The 21,084-nt window shown below is 44.9% G+C and overlaps 1 protein-coding gene across 4 annotated transcripts in view; it reads right to left on the bottom strand.

Annotated features, from left to right (window-relative positions):
• Window positions 1-280: 280 nt before the first annotated feature.
• The window catches only part of LOC139759031 (uncharacterized), a 139,482-nt gene continuing 118,678 nt past the window's right edge, over window positions 281-21,084 (bottom strand). For 2 of the 4 annotated variants that reach the window (XM_071680935.1, XM_071680934.1), the window contains exons 3-6: window positions 14,982-15,232; window positions 14,071-14,237; window positions 8,026-9,888; window positions 281-3,880 (exon numbers count right to left, since the gene is read on the bottom strand). In XM_071680935.1, coding sequence (XP_071537036.1) covers window positions 3,701-3,880; window positions 8,026-9,888; window positions 14,071-14,237; window positions 14,982-15,039 — 2,268 coding nt within the window. In that variant the 5' untranslated portion in view covers window positions 15,040-15,232 and the 3' untranslated portion in view covers window positions 281-3,700. The remainder of the gene's footprint in view (window positions 3,881-8,025; window positions 9,889-14,070; window positions 14,238-14,981; window positions 15,233-21,084) is intronic. The other 2 variants (XR_011714977.1, XR_011714978.1) reach the window with 2 other exon arrangements.

Here is a 21,084-nt window from a genome sequence, read left to right as displayed (position 1 = left end):
GAGGAAATATCCTCACCTGGCCCCCTTCTCCGTTCTTTCTTTTGGAAAATTAAAAAAAAAAAAAAAAGAGAGGGGAGGATTTCCAGCCCCCCGCTTCCTCCCCTTTTAGTCGCCTTCTACGACACGCAGGGAATACGTGGGAAGTATTCTTTCTCCCCTATCCCCAGGGATATATATATATATATATATATATATATATATATATATATATATATATATATATGATTGGTATAACTGATCAAGTTACTTGTAGGTAAGTCTCAGTAATTTAAAAAAACCATATAGATTATCTCTTTTATTCGCATTACAGTATATACAAGTCGAGAAATATTCTATGGGGATCAGCTGACTACACAATCTCAAGCCTTGTTTCCTATGATTCTCATTCTGACTCTTTTCTCAAACTGAAAAGTCTTGTTCACATCACTGGAGATGTAGTACACACACCGAAGGAGACAGGTTACCAGGGTCTATCGTCGTCAGAGATCAATATATACATGACAAAAAAAAGGGAAAAGAAAACTTGCTGGGTAATAATCAGTGATAACCTGATAATCAATAACATACAAAATCTGTAAGATCCAAATAAACTGATATCAATTTGTTATCCATCCAGAATGGTCAACGTGGACAGCCTTCCACAATTTGATAATCTAACATTTCCTAATACATAATTTACCATTTATCTTCATAATCTGATCCGAAATCAACAAAAAGACAGGATAACATCCCAGTAAAAGAACCTAATAGAAAACCTTGGGCTTCACACACGTGTCATAACAGCGCTTCACAACAGAGAAGAGAAATCCAGTGAATGTAGCAGACATGTAGAGAGCCATGCCCAAGTGGCCATCACACGGTTGTGCTCAGCCATCACAACAAATATAACAACACCGGACTCGCTAAGTGAAATGCTTTTTATATATATCTACATTTCGTATATCGTACTAATAAACAGGTGGATAACTTTATCTATTGTGGGATTTTGATGAACAAACACTGTGAGGAGCCAGGTCTCATATGCTCTTGTTTGCCTCGTTGTGTAAATGACATATTTTACAGCCTTTAAATTCTGACACGTCCAGTGGGGGAAGGGAGGGCATATCCCACTATGTTGTAAATATGTTCACCCTAGATTCCTGGTGGACCTCTCTTCACTAAGGCCCAGTTTATCAGAGAATTCTATTGACCAAGCCCTGTATATACATGACTGTGGGAAGAGCTGCAGATATAAAATGCTATACCTGTAACATTGATGATGGAGGCTGATGAGAAATGATTTGTGCCTCAACATAAATAGCAAAAAAGCAGAATTATATTCGCTTTTATTTTGGGATGGGCGAGTGTAACTGGGATTATAAAAGTGACGTTTATTGTATCATCTCATGAAATGATGGATATAAATGACACCGAGTCACAGCCAATAAACATATGTATGTATAACATTCACTCCCAGCGAAGCTATGAAATGTCAGGGACGATTAATTCCCTGAAGTTCCTGAAAAATATAAATGATCAGATCCATTGACGTCACCAGTGGTTGGCGATGCTTGGCCTGTTCCTACAGACGTGGCGGAGATGGTCGCTTGTCTTCACTCTATGTACGTCAGCAAGAGACGCCAGGGGTGAAGGCCAGGGCTACAGGGATAGGGCAGGGCTGAAGTGGGAGGGTCGTCGTGAAAAGCCACAAAAAGAAGCACTTTTATATGTCTCCCTCATTTTGACACTCGTTTGCAACACTCCCGCAAGACACTTTCCAGATTTTGTTTTTCTGAACAAAGAAATACTTTCAGAAACATGAATCACTACGTTTAAGGTCAGATTTCACTGTGAGCGTTAATGTTTAATGAGAAATTTTAGCATCCCGTCCAAAGCTAAGTCTTTTTTTCTTCTTCACAAGCGATTCACTGAAATTTCTCTTCGTCTTTTAACATTTTTCAAACGTTCCCTTTCGGAGATTAATGCCTTCGGTGCTGTTTACATTATCTTTTCAGTTTAGTATATCTAGAAATGTTATTCACGCACCATACATCTACTCCATGTGTTCCCCTGCCGCGGAGAGAGGCCATGTGTACTAATCTATCCATCTTCTGGGTCTTCCTCTTCGTGGGCTTGTGTGTGTGGCTGGGTGACCCTGGAAGACCTGTGTGCGGCTGGATGACCCTGGAAGACCTGTGTGCGGCTGGATGACCCTGGAAGACCTGTATGTGGCTGGGTGACCCTGGAAGACCTGTGTGTGGCTGGGTGACCCTGGAAGACCTGTGTGTGGCTGGGTGACCCTGGAAGACCTGTGTGTGGCTGGGTGACCCTGGAAGACCTGTGTGTGGCTGGGTGACCCTGGAAGACCTGTGTGTGGCTGGGTGACCCTGGAAGACCTGTGTGCGGCTGGATGACCCTGGAAGACCTGTGTGCGGTTGGGTGACCCTGGAAGACCTGTGTGCGGTTGGGTGACCCTGGAAAACAGCCGTCGTCCCTCACAAAGGCGTGTGTCATCCGGGGTCGACTGACAGCTCCAGCAGCCGCGTCCTGCACCATCTGACCGACCCTCCGTGGCTGTTGTTGTCCTCCTCCAATCACCAGCTGCCTGTAGCCATCTGAGCTGGTTAGGTAACACTTCCAGCTGCATCTCGTATGTAACATCTCCTGCGGATTGGTCCACATGCTGGATGATAAACGTCCAATCACCATTCCCCGTGACCTCCTGGGGTAGGTAGCTGATGGTCCTAGCCACATCCAAGACATGATGAACCAGATCTATACAACAGACCGTGGTTTACAGCTGTTCATGTTCTCTGCACCTGTACATCTGTGCAGGCCGGTTGCAGTTATCAGCTGTACGTGATCCACGAGCGGGTCATGGATGACAGCTGTGCATGATACACAACTATCAAAAGTCATGCAGGTTTCTAGCTGACTTCTAGCATACGTCTTGCATTGGTCGAGGGCTAGACTTTCATCAGTTCAGGTTCTCAGCTAATCCTTTTATGGTGACCAGGGCGTCTTGCTCAGCAGCTGATCGCTCTCTAGGTGACGTAAAGGGAGCGTCTGTTCTCAGCTAATCCTTCTACGGTGACCAGCGCGTCTTGCTCAGCAGCTGGTCGCTCTCTGGGTGACGTAAAGGGAGCGTCTGTTCTCAGCTAATCCTTCCACGGTGTCCAGGGCGTCTTGCTCAGCAGCTGATCGCTCTCCAGGTGACGTAAAAGGGTGCGTCCGAGGGAGTCCACACGCACACATGATCGTTCGGCACAGATGTCTGGAGTGGGCAAAGAAAAGGCAGGGTCTGGTTCCTAGGGAGGGTGTAGCCAGCCTGTCCCTCTCCAGATGGTTGGTGAGGACGTGCCAGATATGGTCGTGGTCTACAGATGGCCACTCACTCTTCAGATGGCTAGAACAAACGTAGGTGTATGAGTTGGTCCATCCCCAGTCAACAGTTGGTCCATCTACAGTCAACAGTTGGTCCATCTACAGCCAACAGTTGGTCTGCAGCTGGTCCTTCTACAGGCTGTTCTAGTAGCCTGGGACGCGCTAACAGATGATCCTGGGCTGCAGGTGGCTCCTCTACAGATGGTAACGAATACCCTCAGGAGTGTTGGAGATGGTCCTTCTCTCCAGCTGGCTCCGCCACAGGTGGTTCACGTCGTCTGGAGGGGCGCGCGTGTTGTGATGGAGGTGTTGTGGTCCCGGGCTGCAGGTGGCTCCCTTACAGGCGGTTTAGGTGGCTTGTGGGTTGCCAGATCCCGTCGTTGGCATGGAGGAAGGCGTGTGTGGCGGAGCAATCCACATTGTACCACCAGTCACATACCAGGAGCCGCTGGCTGAACACCGTACCCACGGGGCAAAGGAAGGCTGCGCTCCGGCCAGACCAACACATGTGGAACACCTGCGACCAGACACATCTGTGTTAACACCTGTTTTTCTCTCTCTCACACACACACACACCTGCTACAACCATATGTATACATGAGGCATACACTCCTGGTGACAAGGGTATTGGTGTATATAGCCAAGTACCACGACCTAGTACCAGTGCCTAGTAACCAGAATATACTACCAGGATCTTAAGCCAAGACCTGGTACCACAACCTAGGGCCAGGACCTAGCAGGACGACCAAGTGCTAGGACACTGTACCAGACCTAGCACCAGGATCTAACACCAGACCCTAGCACCAGGATCTAACACCAGACCCTAGCACCAGTACTTAAGTTCTGGGACCTAGCACCAGAACCTAACCTGTTCCTAAACGTAAGATATTATAAGAGACGTTTTCAAACTCTCACATTATTACATTATTGTATTAAAGATTGATTATGCATAATGAGAGAAAAAAGTTATCATTACCTTTATGATTGAATAATTGACTTCTATTTCCTCTTCGTTTACATAAAACATTCTCAATTTTCTATCACATTCGCTAAATTAGTCTAACTACCACCATCATTTCCACCACTTTAGATCCATCCTATTGACTGCATCATTATCATTAATCGTTCATTGATCAGGTGATCTTAACCACACACTATATTCACCATCTTAATGATCAACGTCATGTTGACTGTGATGACCATCTTCACCATCAACTTTCAAAACATCCACGACCATCACTGTACCTCTACAAGATTGGATGTGTAGCCAACATCACTACCATGAGTAATATTACCCGGATGGTGCATCATCACCATAATTACCACCATCACCATGATTACCTTACCATCATAACTACCACCATCACTATAATTACCCCCACCATCATAACAACATCACCATAACTACCATCACTATATAACTACCAACATCACCATACATACCTACCTACCACTCTCATTACTACTAACACACCATAACTACCACCATCTCTGTGACTACCACCATTCCCATAACTACTAACATTATCATAACTACTACCACAATTCGCGTTTAAATTTTGAGGATTATATGATGCAATGAATTTAAGGATTACTCCATGTCCTCCTTCAACCAAAGCATTCAGATATTATAATGATTAATTTCACTTGCTTTGCTGATACAAGAATACAATATCATCTTTGGCATGCATGCTGTATGCTCTACACTGTTGTTTTTTTTTTTTTTTTTTTTATACTTTGTCGCTGTCTCCCGCGTTTGCGAGGTAGCGCAAGGAAACAGACGAAAGAAATGGCCCCCCCCCATACACATGTACATACACACGTCCACACACGCAAATATACATACCTACACAGCTTTCCATGGTTTACCCCAGACGCTTCACATGCCTTGCTTCAATCCACTGACAGCACGTCAACCCCTGTATACCACATGACTCCAATTCACTCTATTTCTTGCCCTCCTTTCACCCTCCTGCATGTTCAGGCCCCGATCACACAAAATCTTTTTCACTCCATCTTTCCACCTCCAATTTGGTCTCCCTCTTCTCCTCGTTCCCTCCACCTCCGACACATATATCCTCTTGGTCAATCTCTCCTCACTCATTCTCTCCATGTGCCCAAACCATTTCAAAACACCCTCTTCTGCTCTCTCAACCACGCTCTTTTTATTTCCACACATCTCTCTTACCCTTACGTTACTTACTCGATCAAACCACCTCACACCACACATTGTCCTCAAACATCTCATTTCCAGCACCTATAATCAGTTGTTATATGCTGATTATAGAGATTCATTATCCATTCCTACAGAGCTACATCTCCTTTCAGTGATCAGACCAGAACTTTCACAACCCACAACCCCCCTCTCACATGCTTAAGCACCTCGATAACCCCCTATTGTCTCACCAGCACGGCACTTCACCAACCCAGGGCGTCAGTCACCAGACTCTAAATACCTTCCTCGAGGACCAGCTCAGCGACCCACGACACCACTCATCTCACCCACCCACATCCTACGGGTCTCACCGATGGATCATAAAGCTTTATGCAAATGTCCTCGATTCACGAAACAGTTTCTCACCGATAAAGACAATTACATAAGACGAAAGTCCTAATATAATTTGGTATCACTGGATCTTGGTTTAGATGTTAAAAACAGATGTTTCCTCGCCAAACGGGCAGTAACATGCACACTCTTTAATAGTAATATATATATATATATATATATATATATATATATATATATATATATATATATATATATATATATATATATACATATATATATATATATATATATATATATATATATATATACATATATATATATATATATATATAGAAAAAAATATAGTGGTGTCTTGTTCTTAGTTAATTAAAGCTTTATCTTCATCTTATACTGAAAGATCTATGGGCTATTAGTGATACAGACCCAATATTTGTGGAAACGAAAGATAAAATTCGTAAGAGAATAACTGAAGAATTAAGTTACAAGCACCTATCATGTAAACCAGAAGTGGACAAAAGACACTGTGACCAATTAAATAAATTTCGTAAAGGCCACGACTCGACCACAACGGGAGATGACAACATACGACGATCAAAGTGGAAAGATTTCCTTGCCAGCGACTCTGAACGTAGAATCTATCTAAACTTACTTGATGGTGTCGTTAGGAAACCCACTCATTCTTGGATATATCAGATCCAATTCCGGCTACAGAAGAGAGGATCTCGTCAATAACTTACGGAAACTATCACGTCAGACGAAATTGTCAGTTTTTATATGATAACCATAAAACGACCGATTCCCAGTCGATATCATTTATTCAACTTTTCAGAAACATTCGATCAAGTCCCTCGTCGAATATTACCAGCAAATGTTAAGCCACACGGTGTATATATATATATATATATATATATATATATATATATATATATATATATATGGATGGGGATGTACTTCGACGGTTAGAAAACTGGTTGACTGGCCGTAGACGAAGAGCAGCGGTTGGACGTAACAAGTGGCGTGCCACAGGGGATCAGTTTTGGGATCATTTCTGTTTGTAATAGATCCATAATGACGTTCATAAAAGACTAAACTGTAAAATATAAGTCACAGACGAAATTAAAGTGGGAAATAAAGCCACAACAGACAATGAACGTCTCCAAGTGCATACTGACATACGACAAAACTGATGATCTAGGTTCATAAGTGAAGATATGAGTACAAATACTAACTCATAAATCTTAGACATCTTAAAAACGTGATCGAAGAAAAAATGAATATGATAATCTTCGATGACACAACCAGTAAGCAGTGCTCAGAAGTAGAAGATGAGGCGAGCAAAATTCTAAACTTCAAAGGCAGGTCATTTCGATTTCAGGTCTAAAGAAATTACCTCCACACCGTATAATCCACTGGTGCGTTCCCACCTTGCGTATTGCATTTACGACCCGTAACAGGATGGAGAGAGTACTGCGGGAGTCACACGATGACTTAAACTTCCTTGTCTCAGAAAAAAAGAACAAAATGAACCATTGATACGACAGTAGTATTCAAAATGATCACATTACTTGACAGTCTTGGTCTGAGCAGCTGCTTAAAGCAAGATCAGTTTGGTTCCACTTAGCAATTGATACAAAATTGGCGAAAGTCTTACTTCGAACGAGGCTTTATTTTTCAACAAGAATATCAACTCGTGGTAATTTACTAATAAAAGTATCTGAAAGTAAAACTATCAATGTATGTTTCAATAAAAAAAAGGCTTCACACATACTTTTCCTTCAAGGCCACGACATATTTATTTACACATCCGTAAACATAATTTTACTGGATGTTTTTCTTCTTTTGTCTCTCGTTACTCTCACACACAGTTCCAAAAAGTCCCAGGGCTATGCTGCTGTTCTGTATGCCTCTTGAATCACCAGCCTTCGAAAATATCATCAACCCAACACCAACTCATCTTACCAACCTACATCCTCAAAACCTCACAGTCCCTCACCTCACCAAAACAATATATACCCATCAAACCCGCCACCCAAGCAATCCACAAAGCACATGACCTTCCACTTCATAACCCACCACCTCAAACTAACCTTTATGAACCGCTTCTCCACCACCACCATTTCACCAACACCATCACTTCACCATCACCACCTTACCTGACAGTTGGTCTCCACATCGGCGTAATAACCTCCGGTGGGCTTACTGGAACAGTCAAACCCAGTCTTAGGTATGGTCAAGAGGGTCGGGTAGTCGACTCCACTACGACCGGGTATCGAACCCACGTACGGGTCGTCGGAACTATCTACAGTCTTACCGTCTGAGCCTGGAGTCTTGGACACTGAGGTGCGTCGTCCGCCACTCTTACCACGACCCTGACCACCTCTCCTGGAAGATGTGATGCCCCGAAATCTGTTGTTGGTTGGACGGCTGGAAAGCGACTTGCCCCTCGGTCTGGGCTTTGACTGTGTGACTATATTTCTGGACGACGGGGTGTGAGCCGGACGAGAGCGGTGTTTAGTGAGAGTGTGAGAGTTAGTGAGAGGCTCAGCTGATGCTGGGGATTTTTCTGAAATCTCTGGAGGTGAGAGAATCTGTAGATGTTTGGCCTCAAAGGAGACTCTGTTACGTGTAGTGGATGAATGCCTCGGCAAAACCGCTGAAGCAGTAGGAGGTCGAGTGGCCTGGAAGAAGGACTTCTGTGATCTCTGGGTTAATGGTAACCCTGGATGCATCTTAGATGAAGACGAAGTGCCTGAATGAGGAGACCAAGAAAGTGGACGCTTTGCCAGATGGGTCTGAGAGTCCTTCCCAGGTCGTAAAGGTGAGCGATTTTTGGAAACAGAAGAGAACGATATGGATGGCGGAGGCGAAGTGAAAGAGTAGGTAGTAAAAGACTTGGACGTTGATGAAGAGAAGGACGACGTTGCTGAAGATTGAGACGAATGGATTCTAGACCCTGGCAAGGGAGGAGAGGCGGTAAAACTCTTGCTTGTGGATGATACAGCAGGAGCTAAAGAACCAGCAGATTTTCCAAAGGATGAAGAATCGGATGTTACAAGAGAAAGATTTGTAAGAGATTTGGATGTTGATGATAGAGAAGATGATGTCGTAGAAGAATAACTAGAAAAAGGGGGAGAAGCTGATGGCTTGCGAGGCATTACTGACGGGGAAGATGCGATGAAAGAGTAGCTGGAAACTGAGTTAGAGGCTGGAGACACCGGTGGCGACTTTACTGTTGCAGACGGCGCTGTAGAGAAGCTGGAAAAGGACCGAGGAGCTGATGACGGAGGAGGAGGTTTCGACGAAGGGGTGAGAGAGTAGCTAGATATAGATTTCGCTGGTGAAGGAGACGCATAAGGAATTCGAGGGGAAGAAGATGGAGTCGAACGAAGGGAAGATGAGCTGGTAGAGGTGGAGGAGGGTGTGTAATCCTGCGTAGCCGAAGTATTCTGCGAGGTCTGGGAATCACCGGGTGAGTAAGATGTGTAACTGGAAGATTCCAAAATGCCTTTCTGTATAACAATGGGATTCTCAGTCATGGAGAGTGACGCCTCTGCGTGAGAGTAGGTCAGTAATGTAGATGTCGATGGTGAGGTCACGAGAGCATTGTCGTCCACAGCATCAAGATGAACGCCGTTTCGTGCCAGGTCCTCTAGATGTGGCGAGATGTCCGTCTTCGACACCAGTAATGCCTTTTCACGCGCCCTGGCTGCCTCTTGGCTAAGGGCCTGTAAATAACTCGAAGAACTGCCAACGAGGAACAGCTGCTCCGTCGTGGCGTCGTCGTCGTCGGAATCCTCCTCCTGCAGGGAGGTAACCAGAGGCTCCGACAGCTGAGGAGGGAAGTACGTTCGAGCTCCCTTGGGAAGCTTGGTTAGGGCGGTGCTGGCAGGCGGGTCGTCAACATCGACCTGGATGAAGTAGGAGAATTCCTTTCGCCTACCAGCGTCCACGAGGGTAGATCTCAGCCCTGCTGGAAGCTCCTGGTAGGAGCTTTTGAAGCGGATCTGTCGCTGATGCTGCAACGAGAACGTCCAGTTAGCAACGTGAGGGAAATACTGATGGAAGCAACTGTTGATTATCCAAAGCAGTTTTCGCTCAGGCATTGAATTGTGGAAAATTGTGATTTATATCACATTCAATAGGATTTTATAATTAGCAGGTTAGACTGGCTACATCACAAAACATGTGTGAAAATAAGGAGACAAGTTCATCATCGTAAAATGCACCACAATACATGAAAAAAAAAATCATGTGAATCAAACAGTAATAAAGGGATCCTCTCTTATCTTGCGAGAACATCATCGGTAAAAACCAACCTATACAAACATTAATCATTGGCAAAGAAAGGAAACTATTAATCACTTGCTGATCTATGTTTCAGTTTGACACTTTGTGATCTTTTTTCTTCTACCTACGTCATGAAATCAGGCAACAATATTGGGATGACTGCACACTACATCTCCAAAATGACATCTAATACATAGATCAATATTTCGTCTCCATGTAACACATAAGATAGAAAATGGATTCGCGCGGCCAAGTTGAGCCGAACATCAAAAAACAACCTTGTAATACCTGAATGCAAAAGAACCAATTTCTCTTGCCCAAAAAAGACGAGTCCAATGCTTAAAAACAGATCCCAGTCCCTGAATTCACTTGCTCTCAAGCAGAAAAGGACCTCCAGCTTAAAATTGTGTTTGTCTATATGAAACAGGTTAGTAAATTCATGTTTTTTTTTGGGAGGGGGAGGGATTATAGAAGTCAAAGTGGAAAAGAATCTTTCATGAATTGAAATGCAGTACTGAAGCTTTGAGAATCCAAGGAGTGATTGTTAGATTTACGTTAAACAATCTCCCAGAACTGACCTTAGCATTGCTTGTCAACATGACCACTCTTGACATACCTATTCATATTGAACTTTCAAAGTCTGCGAAATCCTGGTTTTCCGCGGGTGACACAAATAATGTTGACCTAAATTCTCACCGATATTGTTGCGTTCAGTCGCCAATCAAGTGTCCCTTTCCTTGAAGTGGTATGTTCATTTCAACCAGCAGACAATACAACTCGGACTACCATGTCTCTTCATAACCAGTAGCAGAGTTAGTTAGCAACATTCCTTCATATGCTAGAAAAAATATTACCTATGTGCAGGGAATAATTACTCAGGGAAACGTGTCACAACATCTCCATAGCTTTAAGCATCTTACTTTCGTAAGGAAAAAAAAGAAATTCGGTACAATCTGTTTCTGTTAACATCTCGACAAACTGGCGATGGCTGATAGCTCTGCCATCAATACAATTGATGATTCTAACAACAGTTTTCATCACCTCTGTCAGTGAATCTTCCGCTGTTCATTCTCACACAAAGATTTCCTTGGTGTAAAATGACAGCAACATGAAGGCAATCCTTCATAGGATGGCCACTCGTTGTCATACGCTGCTTCAGCAGACTGGTAAATCCATTTTTCAAGTCCACACACACACACATCACAGGTAGATCATTCGTCGTTGGCGAAACTAATTTCTTTAAAAATCCAATCCAAATTCTTCCACAACCCGTCTGTAGCCTTCAAGAATGGGTCAACAGTATGAGTTCGGAGTCACCATTTCACCATGGATCTCCAAGTCTTTTGTTACAAGACGAATCCAGAGTACAAGCAGCGAAGTGTCCCAATTACCAGTGCACTCAATCCAATGCCACTGGAAACAAAATAGAGTTACTCAACTGTACACACGGAGGAGCGATAGTCTGCTGAATAACCTATACATTTCGATCTCTCTGCATGATGTCAATTCTCTGCATTTCCTCCATAGTTTGTTCACAAAGTTTGCCATACACGTACACAGCATTTCTTTCACTAATTATCCGTCTGGAAATGATGTGTCGTTATTCGTTCAAGTAACCGCGTTACTCCGTAGGCAGCCAAAGACACCAGCTCAAAGGACGAAAGAAACCGTTTCAAATGTTGCAGCTTCGTGCTCAGACCTGACTTCACACGAACTACTTCCTTCACTCGATTGTGACCGCCGAGAGAAAATTTTCACATCAGACTCCCCGATACAAATTTTGAAAATGTTTCCCTTAAGGTAGTCCGCCATCTCTTCGTTGAACATCCGCTTTTTTCTCTTCGTTGAACACCCGCCATCTCTTCGTTGAACATTCGCCATCTCTTCGTTGAACATCCGCCATCTCTTCGTTGAATACCCGCGTTCTCTTCGTTGAACATCTGCCTTCTCTTCGTTGAACGTCCGCTATACCTTCGTTGAACGTCCACCATCTCTTCGTTAAACATCCGCCTTCACTTCGTTAACATCTGCCATCACTTCGTTGAACATCCGCCATCTCTTTGTTGAACATTCGCCACCTCTTTGTTGAACATTCGCCTTCTCTTCGTTGAACATCCGCCTCTTCGTTAAACAGTCTTGCCACACAATAGACGCAGTGGCTTTTCGTCTTTATTCACAACAATAAACTCCAACTCCCATTCGTTGCTATATTGACGGTGGCTTTTCTATCAAACATTTCCGCTACAGTGCTACTGTTAGCATCGTCAGCCACACCAGGATCTCTAGAGGGCGAGCGCTTGCGTTTTTGCAGCAACTCGATCCACGTCTGTAGCACTTGATCAGTCACAAGCGCACTGAGGCAGTAAGCTGGGATTATGACAACAGTACGCTGGGAGATGTAGTGGCGGAGGCGCTGCTGACTGTACCTCGCGTGCATAAAGGTTTACAATTTGCCAAAGCTATGTAGTGAGCAGTGCCCCATCTATGGCTAGCGGCTACCGCTCTACACAAGCCGGGGACAGAGTGTATTGGAGAGTTGTGGTATACAGGGGTCGACGTGCTGCCAATGGGTTCAACCAGGGCGTATGACGCTGTCATGAGATAACACGTAAAGATCTGTGGGGCCTGGCTGTGGAGAGGGAGCTGTGTTATCAGTGCACTGCACGTGACAGCTAAACAATGGATGTGAGCGAATGAAGCTTTTTTCTTCGTCTGTTTCCTGGGGCAACCTTACTAACGCGGGAAACGCGAACAAATATGAAACAAAAATTATATGTCTATCTGTTGACCTCCCTACCTATCTATCTATCTATAACTTACTATTTCAGAATAGAGTGAGGTACGTACATCTGTCTGTGTTAAGACGGTTCGTACATCTGTCTTTGTTAGGAAGGTACGTATGTCTGTCTGTGTGAAGAAGACACATTTGTCTGTGTTAGGAAGGTACGTACATCTGTCTGTGTTAGGAAGGTACGTACATCTGTCTGTGTTAGGAAGGTACGTACATCTGTCTGTGTTGAAAAGGTACGTACATGTGTCTGTGTTAGGAAGGTTCGTACATCTGTCTGTGTTGAAAAGGTACGTACATGTGTCTGTGTTAGGAAGGTTCGTACATCTGTCTGTGTTAGGAAGGTATGTATATCTGTCTGTGTGAAGACACGTACATCTGTCTGTGTTAGAGAGGTACATACATCTGTCTGTGTTAGCAAGGTACGTACATCTGTCTGTGTTGAAAAGGTACGTATATCTGTCTGTGTTAGGAAGGTACGTACGTCTTTCTGTGTGAAGAAGGTATGTCCATCTGTCCGTGTTAGGAAGGTACGTACATCTGTCTTTGTTACGAAGGTTTGTACATCTGTCTGTGTTAGGAAAATACGTACATCTGTCTGTGTGAAGACGGTAAACTTATGTGTGTGCTGAAGGCAACCTTGTCTAAGTGAAGAAAACAAAATCATGAACACTTCACTGACAAACACTTGTCAACCTGGTCATTTCACTTATACATCAATCTTAAAAATATTGTCTTTTGACATTTTCTAACGCGTTAACCTAATATATAGTATCCACGATCGTCAGTTATAGGCCTAATATCTTTATGAAGAAGAGATATTAGATTCTCTTCCTCTATCTCTGAATCCCTAGAAAACTGGCACACGGTGACGATCTCGTCCCGTAGTAGATGCTAGTCTTCGGCAGTCTGCCGAAGTTGTGGCACACTCCATACCATGCATAGGAAACCTCGCTGACTGGTGTGGTGATGAGGAGGGGAATCACCACCTGTTGCTCAGGATCTTCCTGCTCAACGACACCTGAAGAAGGATCTGCAACAGTGTGCAAATTTTCGTATACACATGAAAATGATATCCATTAGCACGTACGTATCTGAGGAGCAGGTGAGTGAGGCGTCTTACCCGTGTTACAGCGTCGAGCTGGGAGTCTGTCTCGGGGTTGGAGGGCTGTGAGAGCTTCTCCGGGCGGGGCAGCTGGGAGAAGTGAAGAGTTTGGGCAGCGAGTACCTCCGGGCCCACCACTGTTCCTCCTGCTGGTGACTGCGACGGGTTCCCACCCCTTGGTGAGTCTACACCCAGAGTGCTAAGCGTTAGTAAACTGGTGTAGTCCAGGGTTGCACTACTTCCAGTAGCTGGGAAATGTATTGTTTTCACTTGCGGTGTAAACCCAAACAGGCAATGTATAGTAACACCAAGCTTTAATTGAAGGAATATTGTAGTTACCCTTGTACATGATCCGCAAGACGTTTTCTTATATAGAAAATGTCATGTGGATTTCATACAAGGGTAACTATTACACTCCTTCACATAATTTTTGTGTCGGTGATATTCATTAGATAGTAACTGTACTAGAAACCTTATCCTAATACGAGAATAAAATCTTTAACAGAGAAAAGCGTAGAATGACTTGATTACCTAAAACTAGAATATGAAGAAAATGGTGAGAGAGATTAATGAAAATGTGAATCAAATCTACGTTACGAGAAACACATCCTTGTGTTCCCGGGCGTACGGGTAGAAATTGTTTCTATTCCTTGCCTGATATAACAGATCCTAATGATGATCTATCAGATATACTCTGTTATGAAAGCAAGTATAACGCCAATTGAGATAAGCGTAAGTTTATAAATACGGAATTCCTATTCTAATTTCACCCACACACTTCCTAATGGTCAGAGGATATACATGAGAGGCTTACTGACGCATTTGATCAGCTCCCTGGAAATGAGGGTAGAGTCGATAATAGATAGATAAAGAGTAGATAATCGACCTTACGCCTGAAGCATACACTGAGCGTAGCGTGTTGGACTGACCGGCCCGAGCCATGAGGAGCAGCAGGAGTGAGCCGAGCCACACTGGCAGGCGCCCCATAATGAGAGGATTCGTGAGGCAGCGTCGCCCGACCGTCAGTGTTCGCTGGTGAGGAGGGTCAGAGACAGGTGGCGCCACACGGGCCAGCAGGGGAAGACATGGCCCAGCAGGGAGGAGGAGGGCAGACTGGCTGAGGAGGGGTCTTGCTTGAGGGGTGGGTGTGGGTTCCTTCACATCACCTGACTACCGCCACCTGGGAAATAAAGAGAGAACCATCAATCTATCGTGGTAGACTGAACATGGACGATGACGTATCATCATAATGTGTATAGCTGGAGGAAGAGGAATTATCATATAAACTAGTAATGTAAAGTACGAGATCAAATGCGTATATGTTATGTAATGGTAGACTCTGATGTCCATTTTACGTGGAACAAAAGACAGTATTTCATACAACAGTTATGTACAGGAATCATTTTCGGTGCATGAAAGCCACATTATCTTGTACGTTTAGTTAGTGACATTAAGAATGCTGTATATCATATATTTAAAGTCCAAACGTGGGGATAAAACACCCAGGTACCCGACTTCATTGTCCATACATAGACCGTCATCTTAACAATAATCTAGACCATCGCCATAGCAACACTTCAGCAAGACCCCTGGACCATCATCACCCCAGCAACACCTCAGCAAGACCCCTGGACCATCGCCATAGCAACACCTCTTCAAGACCACTGGACCATCACCCCAGCAACACCTCAGCAAGACCCCTGGACCATCATCACCCCAGCAACACCCCAGCAAGACCACTGGACCATCACCACAGCAACACCTCAGCAAGACCCCTGGACCATCACCACAGCAACACCTCAGCAAGACCCCTGGACCATCACCACAGCAACACCTCAGCAAGACCCCTGGACCATCATCTTGGCAAGCAACACCCCAGCAAGACCACTGGAACATCACCACAGCAACACCTCAGCAAGACCCCTGAACCATCATCATCCTAGCAACACCTCAGCAAGACCCCTGGACCATCACCACAGCAACACCTCAGCAAGACCACTGGACCATCACCACAGCAACACCTCAGCAAGACCCCTGGACCATCACCACAGCAACACCTCAGCAAGACCCCTGGACCATCACCACAGCAACACCTCAGCAAGACCCCTGGACCATCATCCAAGCAACACCCCAGCAAGACCACTGGAACATCACCACAGCAACACCTCAGCAAGACCCCTGAACCATCATCATCCTAGCAACACCTCAGCAAGACCCCTGGACCATCACCACAGCAACACCTCAGCAAGACCACTGGACCATCACCACAGCAACACCTCAGCAAGACCACTGGACCATCACCACAGCAACACCTCAGCAAGACCCCTGAACCATCATCATCCTAGCAACACCTCAGCAAGACCCCTGGACCTTGCATCTAGACCCCCACATCATCAACCCAGCTCGACCTCAGCAAGACCCCCACATCCTCACCACAGTCAAGACCCGAGACAGAGTTATCCCTCCAGCAACGTTAAGGGTCATACTGGAACTCATGATAGCAGCGAGACCCCTCGAACTACTACCACCCCAGCACAACACCTTGCCAAGGTCGACCCCCTGAGCCATCATGCCAGCCACTCGAGGCACCGCCACTAAGAACTCATGGTTATTGGCCTGGCATGGAGGCCGTGATGCGTGATGGCAGGTAATGGAGTGTGGCGAGGGCACACCCTCTGGCTGGGGGATTTTGAAAAGACCCCAAGTGGTTTGCAGTGGGTGGGACCTTGCAGCGGGAAGGCCGGGTCTTTGGTGAATTTATTGATCAAGAATTTATCACTTTCTCGCTCACTTCTCACTACACTCGTCGATCTTTTCATATATACGATTATTCATATTGCTGTAATCATTATGATTATTGTATCAGCGTCATCACCATTTTCTCTACGTCTTTCTTCATATTATCTCTCTCTCCTTTCCTTTGTGATTCCCTTTTTCCACCTCTTTTCCTTTCCTTTGGTCTGTTTCCCTTTACTTCCAATATTTCTTCTACTTTTCTTTGTCTTCGTCTTCTTCATTATCATGTTTTCCTCTTCCTCCTTTTATCACTTTATTAACGTAATTTCTGCCCCTTTTCCCCAATCTTTATTCTTACCAGCATCTATCTCTTCTCCTCACTTTCTCAAAAGCATGTAGAAAACATCGCTACAGGAACTACGGCGCTGCGCGTCTACAAAAGATCGCCTCAGTGAGTCACCGCGTAATGCATAGGCATCCGAGTCTGGAAGACTCCTGGATTTCCAGCCACGCCTCGAACCTGGAGCCGTCCCCACCACTGGGGGGAAAATCTCACAGAGACGGTATGAGGTTCGTCGGGGGAAGGGGTGGGTTAAGAAGGCGTGGGTGTTGGCGTGGGTGTGTTGGGTCCGAGGCTACAAGGCTCAGAGTTAGGTAGACGTGGAGCGGGGGGGGGGGGGGGTGTTCCTGGATTATTGGTGGGACTGGAACTGGAAAATCTGGGAAGCATCTTGGCGGTGGCGCCTGAGTGCTAATGCAACCGTTCCATTAAATTTTACACTCACGTTTTCCAGAACTCATAGCTGCCGGCAGACTCTGTGCCGAAGAGTGCTCTTTTTTCCTTTTTTTTTCTTTTTTTCTTGCCATTTATTTTTTCAATTTTATGTTAGCTCAGGCGGGGCAGGCGGGTGGGCAAGCAAGCAAGCGAGGCCCTATCAAAAACCACTTCATCAACGCTATATTACATAATACATATACTATAAACACCCTCGCCTGAGCCAGGTACCCGCTTTATCGACTAAACCCTCTAGGGGTGGATGAACAGATGGGTTGAGTGTGGACAGACTCCCGTAATCCAAGGATTCGAACCTATACCTTCGACCCTGGGCGTTCCGTGAATGCGTCACGGTCTGGAAAGCTAACGGAATACACTTTGCATCTGTGTTCATTCTCACCCTAGTGTTAATGGCTTGTTTTATCAGCAAGGATTAAGCAATTTAGCCCCATATATGATGATAGATATATCTAACTTCCGTGTTAAGGAGCGTGGTACAGAAACAAACGGGATAAAGCGAAACAAACGGTTTAAAGCGAAACAAATGGGGAAAAGCGAAACTAACGGAATAAAGGCAAGTTTTACGATAACAGTTCGACTTCGCAAAATCGCCCTGGGAGAGTACAAGACACAGGGACATACAGGGGTATGTACGGTATGGCCGAGCAAGTAACGGTGAACTAGCAGACGCCTCGACCATACGGATGATGATGATGGATGACGGATGACCCCGAACTTACATCTGCTGTTGGTGTAGTTGTAGTGTGAAGCTTTAGTTGCTTATGACATCACGCGTTACGTTAACCACTCAGGATGGCTGATGATCGTGACATCACGAGAAAACCAACCAATCAGCGTGCGGTGCAGCCATGACTTCATGAGTGAGACAGCCAATTAGCATCTATCGTTGGTGGTGAAGACATGCGAATATTCTGTCCACAGTAGAAGCAAAGATGTCTTTATTCCGGCTACTTCGCACCCAGGAACAGGTAGTTGGAGTAATATAAAAGTCTTTAGAGACGAGTTAAAGGTATCACATTACCTGTGGTTCCAAAAACACCTGTTGCTCAACAGGTGCTTACAATTCTGTCCTTTGAGCCACTCCTTGGTACCACTTGCCTAATCTCGTACTTTGATCACACTATCTAAATGTAAGTAGACTTTCCCATAACTTATCCAACGTTGATGTTAAGTAATTAAAGTTTTCCCTGGGTATAAACAGTGTGAAGGCCTACTTATAACTGGGAGACAGTGTTTCTGAAGCAATGAAACAGACCATTGGATGGTGTGTTTGCCCAGATCTACTGTTCTTAACATCGACCTACAGGTGAGCGAGGTTTACTTGAAACATGTATGGATGAGTTTGACTGAACTAGGTTGTCTGTATCTGCGATCTCTACATCCTGACTGAATCTGTGGTATCAGTCACACGACTGACGAAGTCAGTCAGGCGCAGAGAAAGAGTCACAGATACAATATTCATATATTTCTTCCTCGCGACGGGAATGGATGAAGGCAGCAAGTATGGATATATACATGTGTATATATTGGAAAGGATCACAATTTTGCGCGTGATTATGTATATTCCTAAAAGTCCATGGAGACTCATATGAATGTATATATATGTATATGTCTGTGAATGTATATGTACGAATAAGTTGAAATGTATATTATGTATATGTGCATGTATGGGCGTTTATGTATATACATGTGAATGTGGGTGGGCTAGGCCATTCCTCGTCTGTTTCCTTGCGCTACCTCGCTAACACGGGAGACGGCGATTGAGTATAATGAAAAAATCATATATATATATATAGTTTCTCACCTCACGAAACATCTGACATTGTTAAATCATGTTCCTGTCTGTACTGAAGCCCCAGATCAGCCAAGCCTCATTCGACTCTCCAATATACACAGGGTAGAATGAAATTTCAGCGTGGATATATGCATATAAACCAGATATACAATGAAATCTGTCTTTGTAGCCCATTCTTGTCAAGATCTGACATGCGTATATTAACATATGTTGCTCATGATTTTGTAGACGAGGAATATGTGTATGTAAATATACTCAGATATTGTACCATTGTATTATTGTATTATTGAGCTGTCTCATTATTGCAGTATTTCATCACTGCACTGATGTATTTTTGTACTGTATTTCCATCGTGTCCTCATGGTCACTGCAGGATTTTCCTCATCCAAAAGCCGTCGAATTCAGTAATTATTGATCGTCCTTACAAACGCTCCGTCTCGTTTTTGAACCATGAAATTTTTTGAACGTCACGAGCTGCTCAGACGATCCAAACACCATCACACAATTACAGGGAAAATACAGCTACAGTCAGCTCATCCCAGTATGACTGTATTTAACATGAACAAAGGCTTTCCCTACTTGGGCAGCCCTTCCACTGAGGCAAGACTAGCTTTCCACACACGTCTGCGTCCTTCCATTAGAACACGCCTCGATTGTACATGACCAGAAACCACGACCCTGGCATCGTCTTAAAATGCCTTTGACCCTTCACCAATAGCCATGAAATACTACATAAGCTTTTGGCATCTGTAGTGCGCCGTTAGAACTGTGTGTGACAGCTAATGAAGGAACTCTATATATATATATGCAAGTCGCCTCTCGGGGTTTTTCTTCATACGTTAAAGATATTTGCCCATGGGGTACTTTGGGGATCTACACCAGGACGCTTTCACAGATCTGCACTGGCCTGGTGAAAGCAGGTATGGTGAAGGTGTGGGAAGGGAACTACAGGTGTGGTGAAGGCATGGGAAGGGACGACACAGGTATGGTGAAGGCGTGGGAGGGAACTACAGGTGTGGTGAAGGAGTGGGAGGGGACTACTGGTGTGGTGAGCGTATGGGAAAGGACGACACAGGTATGGTGAAGGCGTGGGAGGGAACTACATGTGTGGTGAAGGCGTGGGAAGGAACTACAGGTGTGCTGAAGGCGTAGGAAGGAACTACAGGTGTGATGAAGGCGTAGGAAGGGACGACAGGTGTGGTGAAGGCGTAGGAAGGAACGACAGGTGTGATGAAGGCGTAGGAAGGGACGACAGGTGTGATGAAGGCGTAGGAAGGAACTACAGGTGTGGTGAAGGCGTAGGAAGGAACTACAGATGTGATGAAGGCGTGGGAAGGAGCGACAGGTGTGGTGAAGGCGTAGGAAGGAACTACAGGTGTGCTGAAGGCGTAGGAAGGGACTACAGGTGTGCTGAAGGCGTAGGAAGGAACTACAGATGTGATGAAGGCGTGGGAAGGAGCGACAGGTGTGCTGAAGGCGTAGGAAGGGACTACAGGTGTGCTGAAGGCGTAGGAAGGGACAGCAGATGTGGTAAAGGCGAATTCGATGAAGACAGGTGTAGTAAAGGCATCTCAAGTGAATATATATACGTGGTCAAGACTGTGGTAAAAACAGACCAAATGAGATGCGAAACGGTTTGGCTGCCCAAGAAAGGAATCCTCGTCGTTACGTAAATTCATTTCTCATGATGAACACTGATTGGTTG

Source organism: Panulirus ornatus, chromosome 32 (genome assembly GCF_036320965.1).
Source record: "Panulirus ornatus isolate Po-2019 chromosome 32, ASM3632096v1, whole genome shotgun sequence".
Lineage (NCBI taxonomy): Eukaryota > Metazoa > Arthropoda > Malacostraca > Decapoda > Palinuridae > Panulirus > Panulirus ornatus.
Note: the sequence above shows the minus strand (reverse complement) of the source record. Positions and strands in the feature narration are given on the sequence as shown.